Genomic DNA, 13804 nt, shown 5'->3' on the forward strand with positions numbered 1-13804 from the left:
GATAGAGAGGGGTGGAGGACACTGAATGGAGATCAGTGGAGGGATTGGTAGAGAGGGGTGGAGGACACTGAATGGAGGACAGTGGAGGGATTGATAGAGAGGGGTGGAGGACACTGAATGGAGATCAGTGGAGGGATTGGTAGAGAGGGGTGGAGGACACAGAATGGAGGACAGTGGAGGGATTGGCAGAGAGGGGTGGAGGACACTGAATGGAGGCCAGTGGAGGGATTGGCAGAGAGGGGTGGAGGACACTGAATGGAGGACAGTGGAGGGATTGGTAGAGAGGGGTGGAGGACACTGAATGGAGGACAGTGGAGGGATTGGTAGAGAGGGGTGGAGGACACTGAATGGAGGACAGTGGAGGGATTGGCAGAGAGGGGTGGAGGACACAGAATGGAGGGCAGTGTAGGGATTGATAGAGAGGGGTGGAGGACACTGAATGGAGATCAGTGGAGGGATTGGTAGAGAGGGGTGGAGGACACTGAATGGAGGACAGTGGAGGGATTGGCAGAGAGGGGTGGAGGACACAGAATGGAGGGCAGTGTAGGGATTGATAGAGAGGGGTGGAGGACACTGAATGGAGATCAGTGGAGGGATTGGTAGAGAGGGGTGGAGGACACTGAATGGAGATCAGTGGAGGGATTGGTAGAGAGGGGTGGAGGACACTGAATGGAGGACAGTGGAGGGATTGGTAGAGAGGGGTGGAGGACACTGAATGGAGGACAGTGGAGGGATTGGCAGAGAGGGGTGGAGGACACAGAATGGAGGGCAGTGTAGGGATTGATAGAGAGGGGTGGAGGACACTAAATGGAGATCAGTGGAGGGATTGGTAGAGAGGGGTGGAGGACACTGAATGGAGGACAGTGGAGGGATTGGCAGAGAGGGGTGGAAGACACTGAATGGAGGCCAGTGGAGGGATTGGTAGAGAGGGGTGGAAGACACTGAATGGAGGCCAGTGTAGGGATTGGTAGAGAGGGGTGGAAGACACTGAATGGAGGCCAGTGTAGGGATTGATAGAGAGGGGTGGAGGACACAGAATGGAGGGCAGTGTAGGGATTGATAGAGAGGGGTGGAGGACACTGAATGGAGGACAGTGGAGGGATTGGCAGAGAGGGGTGGAGGACACTGAATGGAGGCCAGTGGAGGGATTGGCAGAGAGGGGTGGAGGACACTGAATGGAGGACAGTGGAGGGATTGGTAGAGAGGGGTGGAGGACACTGAATGGAGGACAGTGGAGGGATTGGCAGAGAGGGGTGGAGGACACAGAATGGAGGGCAGTGTAGGGATTGATAGAGAGGGGTGGAGGACACTGAATGGAGATCAGTGGAGGGATTGGTAGAGAGGGGTGGAGGACACTGAATGGAGGACAGTGGAGGGATTGGCAGAGAGGGGTGGAAGACACTGAATGGAGGCCAGTGGAGGGATTGGTAGAGAGGGGTGGAAGACACTGAATGGAGGGCAGTGTAGGGATTGATAGAGAGGGGTGGAGGACACAGAATGGAGGGCAGTGTAGGGATTGATAGAGAGGGGTGGAGGACACTGAATGGAGGACAGTGGAGGGATTGGCAGAGAGGGGTGGAGGACACTGAATGGAGGCCAGTGGAGGGATTGGTAGAGAGGGGGTGGAGGACACTGAATGGAGGCCAGTGTAGGGATTGGTAGAGGGGGGGGGGGGGGGAGGACACTGAATGGAGGCCAGTGTAGGGATTGGTAGACACTGAGCGGTTGGTAAGGAAGGTGAGTCTGGCTGCATCACTCATGATAAACAGGAGGATGGTTTGTGCGGAGGTCAGCCAATGAAAAGGAAGCTGTAATAGTCCTGGTAAGAGATAAGAAGCTCTGGGGGGTCATTGTATAATAGGGGGGGGGAGGGGAATATTTGGAGAGTTAATTTTTCTTTCCTGAAAGCTAAAAGAAGCTGATGAAGCAGAGGGAAGAGCGGGGCCACTTACTTCTTACAGAAGGTACAGATCTTCTTGCAGAGCGGTTTCTTGGAGAAGGTGGTAAGACACACGGAGGAGCAGAAGAGTTGCGGCAGACCTTTGCGCTGATAGGCGGTTTGACCTTTCTGTAGCGGCGTGCGGCATTGAGCACAAGACATCTTGGTGAGAGTCGGCTTCGGAGGCCGGGGTGGCACTTGTTGGCGCAGAGACATGCGGGTTGGTCGCTTTGGTGCCGAACGGTTGGGGATGAAGTCCTCATCGTTGGGGTCGTCTATCATGGCGTCGGAGTCTTCGTCAGAGATCTGCACTGCAGGACGGATCATAGACAGGGAAATGTCAGACGGAGGAGGAGGACGCCGATGGGCAACAAGACTGAGAACCGCAACCCCTCCTCACCTAAACCTCCATTACCACAAACCAAAATAATACTGAGCAGCAGAGGCCTTCAATGCCTGGACATAGTATGTGACCCCCCTCCAATGATGGGGTTCAGGGGATCTCCAGTGAACGGTCCTGGTAATCCTCCATCATACAAAAACATTGCAGAAAATTGCGTTCATCCAACCTTGTGATATTTACTAAAACCGAGTGTCACAGTACGATGACTACTTACTGCTTTCCTGGGGGGCCCGGATACTTTCTTCAGCTCTAAGACTCTCCGATCTGCGCGTTCTCTCACTGCGCTTCGGTTCCTGGAAGACAAAATCATCGGAACCATCAAAAGGGATCTTCAATCCTCCCTCCACCCCCCCCCCCCCATTCTTATATCTTCCCTCCATCCCCCCTCCCCTTCAGTCTTATATCCTCCCTCCATCCCCTTCATTCTAATATCCTCCCTCCATCCCCCCTTCATTATTATTTCCTCCCTCCATCCATCCCCCCTCACCTTCAGTTTTATATCCTCCCTCTGTCCTCCCCTTCAGTCTTATATCCTCCCTCCATCCTCCCCCCCTTCAGTCTTATATCCTCCCTCCATCCCCCCTTCCCTTCAGTCTTATATATCCTCCCTCCATCCCCTTCATTCTAATATCCTCCCTCCATCCCCCCTTCATTATTATTTCCTCCCTCCATCCCCCCTCACCTTCAGTTTTATATCCTCCCTCTGTCCTCCCCTTCAGTCTTATATCCTCCCTCCATCCTCCCCCCCCTTCAGTCTTATATCCTCCCTCCATCCCCCCTTCCCTTCAGTCTTATATCCTCCCTCCATCCCCCCCCCCTTCAGTCTTATATCCTCCCTCCATCCCCCCTCCCCTTCAGTCTTATATCCTCCCTCCATCCCCCTCAGTCTTATATCCTCCCTCCATCCCCCCTTCCCTTCAGTCTTATATCCTCCCTCCATCCCCCCTTCCCTTCATTATTATATCCTCCCTCCATCCCCTCTCCCCTTCAGTCTTATATCCTCCCTCCATCCCCCCTTCAGTCTTATATCCTCTCTCCATTCCCCCTTCAGTCTTCTATCCTCCCTCCGTTCCTCCCCTTCAGTCTTATATCCTCCCTCCATCCCCCCTTCCCTTCAGTCTTATATCCTCCCTCCATCCCCCCCCCCTTCAGTTTTATATCCTCCCTCCATCCCCCCTCCCCTTCAGTCTTATATCCTCCCTCCATCCCCCTCAGTCTTATATCCTCCCTCCATCCCCCCTTCCCTTCAGTCTTATATCCTCCCTCCATCCCCCCTTCCCTTCATTATTATATCCTCCCTCCATCCCCTCTCCCCTTCAGTCTTATATCCTCCCTCCATCCCCCCTTCAGTCTTATATCCTCTCTCCATTCCCCCTTCAGTCTTCTATCCTCCCTCCGTTCCCCCCCTTCAGTCTTATATCCTCCCTCCATCCCCTCTCCCCTTCAGTCTTATATCCTCCCTCCGTTCCCCCCCTTCAGTCTTATATCCTCTCCCCGTTCTCCCCCCTTCAGTCTTATTTCCTCCCTCCGTTCCCCCTTCATTATTATATCCTCCCTCCATCCCCCCTTCATTATTATATCCTCCCTCCATCCCCCCTTCATTATTATATCCTCCCTCCATCCCCCCCTCATTATTATATCCTCCCTCCATCCCCCCCTTCATTATTATATCCTCCCTCCATCATTATATCGTTCCTCCATCCCCCCTCCCCTTCAGTCTTATATCCTCCCTCTGTCCCCCCCTTCATTCTTATATCCTCCCTCCATTCCCCCTCCCCTTCATTCTAATATCCTCCCTCCATCCCCCCTTCATTATTATATCCTCCCTCCATCCCCCCTTCATTGTTATATCCTCCCTCCATCCCCCCTTCATTATTATATCCTCCCTCCACCCCCCCTCCCCTTCAGTCTTATATCCTTCCTCCATTCCCCCCCCCTTCATTCTTAGAAACTCCCTCCATCCCCCCTCCCCTTCATTCTTATATCCTCCCTCCATTCCCCCCTTCATTATTATATCCTCCTTCTGTCCCCCCCTCCCCTTCAGTCTTATATCCTCCCTCCGTCCCCCCCTTCAGTCTTATATCCTCCCTCCATCCCCTCTTCCCTGCAGTCTTATATCCTCCCTCCGTCCCCCCCCCTTCAGTCTTATATCCTCCCTCCGTTCCCCCCCTTCAGTCTTATATCCTCCCTCCATTCCCCCCCTTCAGTCTTATATCCTCCCTCCATCCCCCCTTCAGTCTTATATCCTCCCTCCATCCCCCCTCCCCTTCAGTCTTATATCCTCTCCCCATACCCCCCTTCAGTCTTATATCCTCCCTCCGTTCCCCCCTTCAGTCTTATATCCTCTCCCCGTTCTCCCCCCTTCAGTCTTATATCCTCCCTCCGTTCCCCCTTCATTATTATATCCTCCCTCCATCCCCCCTTCATTATTATATCCTCCCTCCATCCCCCCCTTCATTATTATATCCTCCCTCCATCCCCACTCCCCTTCAGTCTTATATCCTCCCTCCTTCCCCCCTTCATTATTATACCGTCCCTCCATCCCCCCTCCCCTTCAGTCTTATATCCTCCCTCTGTCCCCCCCTTCATTCTTATATCCTCCCTCCATTCCCCCTCCCCTTCATTCTAATATCCTCCCTCCATCCCCCCTTCATTATTATATCCTCCCTCCATCCCCCCTTCATTATTATATCCTCCCTCCATCCCCCCTTCATTATTATATCCTCCCTCCATCCCCCCTCCAGTCTTATATCCTTCCTCCATTCCCCCCCCCTTCATTCTTAGAAACTCCCTCCATCCCCCCTCCCCTTCATTCTTATATCCTCCCTCCATCCCCCCCTTCATTATTATATCCTCCTTCTGTCCCCCCCTCCCATTCAGTCTTATATCCTCCCTTCGTCCCCCCCTCCCATTCATTCTTATATCCTCCCTTCGTCCCCCCCCCTTCATTCTTATATCCCTCCCTCCTTCCCTTCAGTCTAATACCCTCCCTCCGTCCCCCCCCTTCATTCTTATATCCTCCCTCCATCCCCCCCTTCATGCTTATATCCTCCCTCCATCCCCCCCTTCATTCTTATATCCTCCCTCCATCCCCCCTCCCCTTCAGTCTTATATCCTCCCTCCATTACCTCCCCTCCCCTTCATTCTTATATCCTCCCTCCATCCCCCCTTCATTATTATATCCTCCCTCTGTCCCCACCTCCCATTCAGTCTCATATCCTCCCTTCGTCCCCCCTCCCATTCAGTCTTACATCCTCCCCCCGTCCCCCCCTTCATTCCTATATCCCTCCCTCCTTCCCTTCAGTCTAATACCCTCCCTCCGCCCACCCCATTCATTCTTATATCCTCCCTCCATCTCCCCCTTCATGCTTATATCCTCCCTCCATCCCCCCTTCATTCTTATATCCTCCCTCCATCCCCCCTTCAGTCTTATATACTTCCTCCCTCATCCCCTTAATTCCTATATCCTCCCTCCAGTCTTATATCCTCTCTCTGCCCTCCCCCCTTTAGTCATATCCTCCCTCCAGTCTTATATCCTCTCTCTGCCCCCCCCCCTTTCAGTCTTATATCCTCTCTGTCCCCCCTTCAGTCTTCTATTCTCCCTCCCCTTCAGTCTTGTAACATCCCCCTTCGGTCTTATATATTCTCCCCCCCCTTTCCCTTCAGTTTTATATCCTCCCCCTCCCATTCAGTCTGATAACCTCCTCCTCTCCCCCCTTCGAAACGCGTCCGCAAGCAGGGACCAAGGTCAGGCTTGGTCCCCCCCCCAATGCTAGAAGTTTCAGGTGGTCTGGGAACGTTAAGCCACGTGGTGTGGCTTGATGAGCATTTTTATCACCTCTGTTGTAATACATTTTTGTTGGTTAATGCATTAGTCCCCTTTCTTTTATTCATTTTTGCAGTGCTTCAAGGATAGCCAAAGGATGGGCCCCCGGTCCTAGGGGACAGCAAGGCTTCTAAGGAATCATTCACATCTGTTACAGTGGAACAGTCACTACTGGGTTATTTCACCCATGTGCAGGAGTATTGTTATCCCAACAATGTCAGGATCCTCCCAGGTGGCTGACAGGCTTTCAGCGAGCCGACTGTCAGAGTCCGCCATTCCAGTCTGAGGTCCAGAGCGCTCTGGAGAAGGTTTTCATCAAGGATGTCTCTGTACATTGCTGCATTCATATTTCCCTCCATCCTGACTAGTCTCCCAGTTCCTGCCGCTGAAACATCCCCACACCATGATGCTGCCACCACCATGCTTCACAGTAGGGATGGTATTGGCCAGGTGATGGGCGGTGCCTGGTTTCCTCCAGACATGACGCTTGCCATTCAGGCCAAAGAGTTCAATCTTTGTTTCATCAGAGCAGAGAATTTTGTTTCTCATGGTCTGAGAGTCCTTCAGGTTCCTTTTGGTAAACTCCAGGCGGGCTGTCATGTGACTTTTACTGAGGAGTGGCTTCCGTCTGGCCACACCCATACAGGTCTGATTGGTGGAGTGCTGCAGAGATGGTTGTTCTTCTGGAAGGTTCTCCTCTCTCCACAGAGAAACACTGAAGTTCTGTCAGAGTGACCATCGGGTTCTTGGTCACCTCCCTGACTAAGGTCCCCCTCCCCCGATCGCTCAGTTTGGCCGGGCGGCCGCTCTAGGAAGAGTCCTGGTGGTTCCAAATTTCTTCCATTTACAGATGATGGAGGCCACTGTGCTCATTGGGACCTTCAATGCTGCAGAAATGTTTCTGTACCCTTCCCCCCCATCTGTGCCTCCATACAATCCTGTCTCCGAGGTCTACAGACAATTCCTTGGACTTCATGGCTTGGTTTGTGCTCTGACATGCACTGTTACCTGTGGGACCTTCTATAGACAGGTGTGCGCCTTTCCAAATCATGTCCAATCAACTGAATTTACCACAGGTGGACTCCAATCAAGTAGTAGAAACATCTCAAGGATGATCAGTGGAAACAGGAGGCACCTGAGCTCAATTCTGAGTGTCATGGCAAAGGGTGAGAATACTTATGTACATGGCAAAGGGTGTGAATACTTATGTACATGGGATTTTTCTCCTTTTTATTTTTAATAAATTTGCAAAGATTTCAAAACTTCTCTCACGTTGTCATTATGGGGGATTGTTTGTAGAATTTTGAGGAAAATAATGAATTGAATCCATTTTGGAATAAGGCTGTAATATAAAATGTGGAAGAAGTGAAGCTCTGTGACAACCTCACTCAGGACAGGGACTGTTGGAAGGGATGGCAGGCTAGACTCTTGCCTATGGGCCCTGGCTTGTGAGGGAACACTGCTCTTTGTGGGGTGTATGCTGGGGGGACCCATGGAGTAATGTTACTTTGAATTCAAGTCCACATCTTCCCAAGACACACAGACTCTGGGACTCTAGGCCCAGGGGGTTCCCGTTTAGGGCCTAGCTGCCAATTGCCAATAGGGGAATGCTCCGCACAGTCAGACTCCTAGCAGATGCCAATATCAGCTCAACCACCTGTCTTCCACACATTGTTGATTGTTGAGTGCTGATTAACTCACCGATTGTCTACTGTGGGGATGTGTTTACACTTATAATAATGAGTATTGTACTTTGTGAGCTCGATGACGGCAAGTCTGCTAGTTAATTAGCTCAAGTTAAATAAATCATTGTCATCTATTAGTTGCTATTGGGAAAGTAGAATACTGTTTGTGTTGGTTGTTCCTTAGATATATTAATTATATTTCTGTATACAATTTCATCTGCATACGATAATGTAATCAGGTACCTGACCTGGTGGGGTATATATTTGGTGTGAGTTTGTTCAATAAATGTTCCAGATCTTATACAAGCTATTCCTGGCTAGATTTGTAGGGGGGGCAGCTGTAATATCTGATATCTATGTTCCGACTGAAGGAAGCCGTATTCTGACAGAAGCCCACAAGCACATTGGGGGGGGTCGCTGTTCCATTCCAGGCTGTGGAAAAAGTGAAGATCTGAGAATAAATTCTGCATGCGCTGTACGTCTTCCATAATGTGCTAGTATATGATGCACACTAGCACATAATTCCTTGACCTTGCAGGTGGAATTATTATTTTTTTTTTTAAAGCTTTACTACCGTTGGAAGCCGGTCATAGATGGTTGGAATTTTTGGCCGATTCAGCAGAGCCTGGCTGAGATTAAAACCATGTATTGGCAGGCTGATCGATCGATCAACTTGGGTGCAACCAGTCGGTCAGGTTTTTCATGCAATTATTGCAGGCAGCTATAGACGCTAGCAGAGAACACGATCGCTCTGTGGAAGGGATTCCCCAATCAAAGAATTGAGCAATTTATTTACCTGCATCCTGTGGTGGAGAAAAAGAAAGTTCCTTTAGATGGGGAGCCGTGAATTTTGGGTGGGGGGGTGGATTGTGGCGTTCCAGGTGCCCTATACCCAAAATTACCAGTTACCTTCAAAGTTGCACAGAGCACCGCAAGGGGAGGGGGAGAGGACTATGGGGTCACTTTCTACACGGAACCCCCAGAATAGAGGTCTGAGCTCTGCAAATCCCCCCCCCCCTCCCAGGACAAGACAATAATCGCCCATAGAGATCCTTACCGAGGCAGCCTTGTCCCCTTCAGAGCTCTTATCTTCCTGGCTGTCACCTGCAGAGAGGAGCACATGGTGAGGGAGGAGTCATATACATTGTATATACACCGAAACACGGATACATTGTGACACGACCCCACACGCCGCCGGACACGCCCCTTTGCCCCACCGGACTCGCCCCCACGCAACGCCGGATGCCCCCACGCACCGATGGAAACGCCCCCTTCGCACTACGTGACACCACTGCCAGACAGGCCCCATGTGGCACCACTGCCGGACACGCCCCTCACAACGTCACTGTCAGACACGCCCCTTAGCCCCGCGCGATGCAGCTACCGGACACGCCCCTTCTTCCCATGTGACACCGCTGCCAGACACGCCCCTTCGTCCCATGTGACACCGCTGCCAGACACGCCCCTTCGTCCCATGTGACACCGCTGCCAGACACGCCCCTTCGTCCCATGTGACACCGCTGCCAGACACGCCCCTTCGTCCCATGTGACACCGCTGCCAGACACGCCCCTTCGTCCCATGTGACACCGCTGCCAGACACGCCCCTTCGTCCCATGTGACACCGCTGCCAGACACGCCCCTTCGTCCCATGTGACACCGCTGCCAGACACGCCCCTTCGTCCCATGTGACACCGCTGCCAGACACGCCCCTTCGTCCCATGTGACACCGCTGCCAGACACGCCCCTTCGTCCCATGTGACACCGCTTCCAGACACGCCCCTTCGTCCCATGTGACACCGCTGCCAGACACGCCCCTTCGTCCCATGTGACACCGCTGCCAGACACGCCCCTTCGTCCCATGTGACACCGCTGCCAGACACGCCCCTTCGTCCCATGTGACACCGCTGCCAGACACGCCCCTTCGTCCCATGTGACACCGCTGCCAGACACGCCCCTTCGTCCCATGTGACATCGCTGCCAGACACGCCCCTTCGTCCCATGTGACACCGCCGCCAGACACGCCCCTTCGTCCCATGTGACACCGCCGCCAGACACGCCCCTTCGTCCCATGTGACATCGCTGCCAGACACGCCCCTTCGTCCCATGTGACACCGCTGCCAGACACGCCCCTTCATCCCATGTGACACCGCTTCCAGACACGCCCCTTCTTCCCATGTGAATCCGCTGCCAGACACGCCCCTTCGTCCCATGTGACACCGCTGCCAGACACGCCCCTTCGTCCCATGTGACACCGCTTCCAGACACACCCCTTCGTCCCATGTGACACCGCTGCCAGACACACCCCTTCGTCCCATGTGACACCGCTGCCAGACACACCCCTTCGTCCCATGTGACACCGCTGCCAGACACACCCCTTCGTCCCATGTGACACCGCTGCCAGACACACCCCTTCGTCCCATGTGACACCGCTGCCAGACACACCCCTTCGTCCCATGTGACACCGCTGCCAGACACACCCCTTCGTCCCATGTGACACCGCTGCCAGACACACCCCTTCGTCCCATGTGACACCGCTGCCAGACACACCTTGTCCCATGTGACACCGCTGCCAGACACGCCCCTTCGTCCCATGTGACATCGCTGCCAGACACGCCCCTTCATCCCATGTGACACCGCCGCCAGACACGCCCCTTCGTCCCATGTGACACCGCTGCCGGACACGCCCCTTCGTCCCATGTGACACCGCTGCCAGACACACCCCTTCGTCCCATGCGACACCACTGGCGGACACACCCCTTTGTCCCATGTGACACTGCTGCTGGACAGCCTCCTTCATACCATGTGACACCACTGCTGACGCCACTGCCGGACACGCCCCCCGCCCGTGACAAAACTGCCGGACACGCCCCTTCTTCCCATGCGACACCGCTGCCGGACACACCCCTTCGTCCCATGTGACACCGCTGCCGGACACGCCCCTTCGTCCCATGTGACACCGCTGCCAGACACACCCCTTCGTCCCATGCGACACCACTGGCGGACACACCCCTTTGTCCCATGTGACACTGCTGCTGGACAGCCTCCTTCATACCATGTGACACCACTGCTGACGCCACTGCCGGACACGCCCCCCGCCCGTGACAAAACTGCCGGACACGCCCCTTCTTCCCATGCGACACCGCTGCCGGACACACCCCTTCGTCCCATGTGACACCGCTGCCAGACACACCCCTTCGTCCCATGTGACACCGCTGCCAGACACACCCCTTCGTCCCATGTGACACCGCTGCCAGACACACCCCTTCGTCCCATGTGACACCGCTGCCAGACACGCCCCTTCGTTCCATGTGACACCGCTGCCAGACACGCCCCTTCGTCCCATGTGACATCGCTGCCAGACACGCCCCTTCATCCCATGTGACACCGCCGCCAGACACGCCCCTTCGTCCCATGTGACACCGCTGCCAGACACGCCCCTTCGTCCCATGTGACACTGCTGCTGGACAGCCTCCTTCATACCATGTGACACCACTGCCGGACACACCCCTTTGTCCCATGTGACACTGCTGCTGGACAGCCTCCTTCATACCATGTGACACCACTGCCGGACACACCCCTTTGTCCCATGTGACACTGCTGCTGGACAGCCTCCTTCATACCATGTGACACCACTGCTGACGCCACTGCCGGACACGTCCCCCGCCTGTGACAAAACTGCCGGACACACCCCTTCTTCCCATGCGACACCGCTGCCGGACACACCCGTCCGTCCTATGTGACACCACTGCCGGGCACGCCCCTTTGTCCCATGTGACACAGCTACTGGACACACCCCTTAATACTATGTGACACAAGTGCTGTTTGATGATTGGCAGCTCAGACAGTGCTATGACATGACAAAGATCTCCTGATCACAAGTGTACGTAAAGGTAATGGGGGGGGCACTGATGAGCAAAGGAAGGGAGGAGGGGGCAAAGTACAGCCAGATAGATAGTCTTCCCCTCCCTGAGCCTGATTGTCCATGGCCCCACCCCTTTCATTCATTGGATTTCAGTTCTTACCAAACATGGAAGCTCAGACATCCACCCATCAAGGCATTTTGATATTTGCATAACTCCTCCCACTGCTTATATCAGGACTGAGGGCTAGAAGGCTTTTCTGACTGATATACCACCTACCATGCATGCCCCCCCCCCATCCTCTTCCACAGGTACACGCTTACCCCCATGTTTACATTCTGCTGGTAAATCTTCACACTGGTTGGAGGCACCAGACCTGCGGCGTGTGGGGAAGGGGGGCAACCAAACCCCACTGTGTGTTTGGGGGGGCTGCAACTAGACCCTGCTGTGTGTGAGTGGGGCACCACACCAGCTGCATGTGGGGGTTAGAGGTGCCCCAGACCTGCTGCTTGGGGGGCACTGAGACTTTTCCCACCAATCACTATCTGTTCTTGAATGGTGTCGGGGGAGCTCTATCCCCGCCCCTTCCATCTATAGCTCTATCCTCCAACCCCCCTCCATCCAAGGCTCTATCCCCTGACCCTCCATCTACGGCTCAAACCCAACACCCCCTCTAATCTACGGGTCAATCACATGACCCCCTTAAGTCTACAGGTCTATCCTCCGCCCATCTACAGCTCAACCCCCAGCCCGCCCCTTTTATCTATGGCTTTATCACCTGGCCCCTCCCTCTATGGCAACCCCCCCCCCTCCCCTCTACAACCATCGTGCATAGAATGTACCTTCAGCCTTTAGAACCACTTTAGGGTAACTACCACCAGAAAACGGTGAAACTCCTGACAATGTGTAAAGAATGGGCTCTCGGGAGACAAAGTTTTGGCATTTTGCCGACATCAACAGGCAGCTGCCCGGCAAGAATTGTACAATCCTGGTGATGATGTCACAGGGGGTAATAGAAGGCAAATGGGATGGGGATATTCAGAGGTAAATTGGGCACATGCCGGGATATACCGGGTTTGGTCATTCACAAACTCTGGACTTCCAATTCTACAAAATTGAAATCCATCACACACGAGGGATTTTACTCCATATTGCACTCACCGGGGGACGATTTGTCTCCAGACTCCCTATCCGCCTCCTTCGAAGACTCCCCCGCGTTGACGCCTGATTCGGAATCTGTGCTCATGCTGCGGTCAGCATTGGGGGTAGGGCGGGGTTTAAGCATAGGGCGGAGCCTCATCCTCCTGGAGACAGTCTGGCTCGGCTGAGGTGAGTCCGCCTCTTTCTCCGGAGCTTCTCCCCCAGCTTTATCTTCCGGCAGACAATTGTTCCTTTCCCCGGACTCGGAGCCAATCCGATCTCCATTCTCCTCGATGTGTTGGGATCGGCGGCTCTTTGGGCGATCCGGTTCCGGCTTTTTAATGATTTCCTCGCCTACGAAGACCACGTCATCCTTCCCGTCATTGGCCAGAGGGTCCTCCGAGTTCTCCTCCTCGGGGGCCGGATCTTTCTTCTTCACATCGCCTTTTGTCTTCAGGTTGGTTTTATTGTTCTCCTCATTGGGCAGATCTTCCACCGGCTTCGGGCTCTCCGACACCTCCGGCGTGTTCTGACTCTCCGCCTCCTTACTTTCATCACACTCCATAGTAGGGGGTGGGGAAGGCTGGGGGCCCCGGGGGGATAGATCGCTTCTTCTGTTCAGAGATCGAAGATTCCTACTAGAAGATCTTCTAGAGACAGGCGAGGAACTTCTGTCCATTAATAAGGAGGACCACAGAGAGATGGCCTACCTACAGGAGGAGAGATCAGAGTGAGAACATACCACCAACGGGACCAACAGTCTACCCCCCCACCGCCCCCAACGTGACAGGCAATCTATACACTGACCACCAACGTGACCAACAGTCTACCCCCCCACCCCCCCCAACGTGACAGGCAATCTATACACTGACAACCAACGTGACGAACAGTCTCCCCACCCACCCCCCCCAACGTGACAGGCAATCTATACACTGACCACCAACGTGACC

General features: G+C 54.0%; 1 protein-coding gene across 1 annotated transcript in view; it reads right to left on the minus strand.

Annotated features, from left to right (window-relative positions):
- Positions 1-13534, minus strand: part of ZMYM3 (zinc finger MYM-type containing 3) — a 106410-nt gene extending 92876 nt beyond the window's left edge. Inside the window, exons 1-4 of the mRNA XM_082263468.1 lie at positions 12876-13534; positions 8911-8957; positions 2557-2635; positions 1953-2250 (exon numbers count right to left, since the gene is read on the minus strand). Of these exons, the coding sequence (XP_082119594.1) occupies positions 1953-2250; positions 2557-2635; positions 8911-8957; positions 12876-13533 (1082 nt within the window). The 5' untranslated portion in view covers position 13534. The remainder of the gene's footprint in view (positions 1-1952; positions 2251-2556; positions 2636-8910; positions 8958-12875) is intronic.
- Between the last annotated feature and the right edge of the window lie 270 nt (positions 13535-13804).

This window comes from Pelophylax lessonae (genome assembly GCF_965119305.1).
Source record: "Pelophylax lessonae genome assembly, chromosome: 7".
NCBI classification, from domain to species: Eukaryota; Metazoa; Chordata; class Amphibia; order Anura; family Ranidae; genus Pelophylax; species Pelophylax lessonae.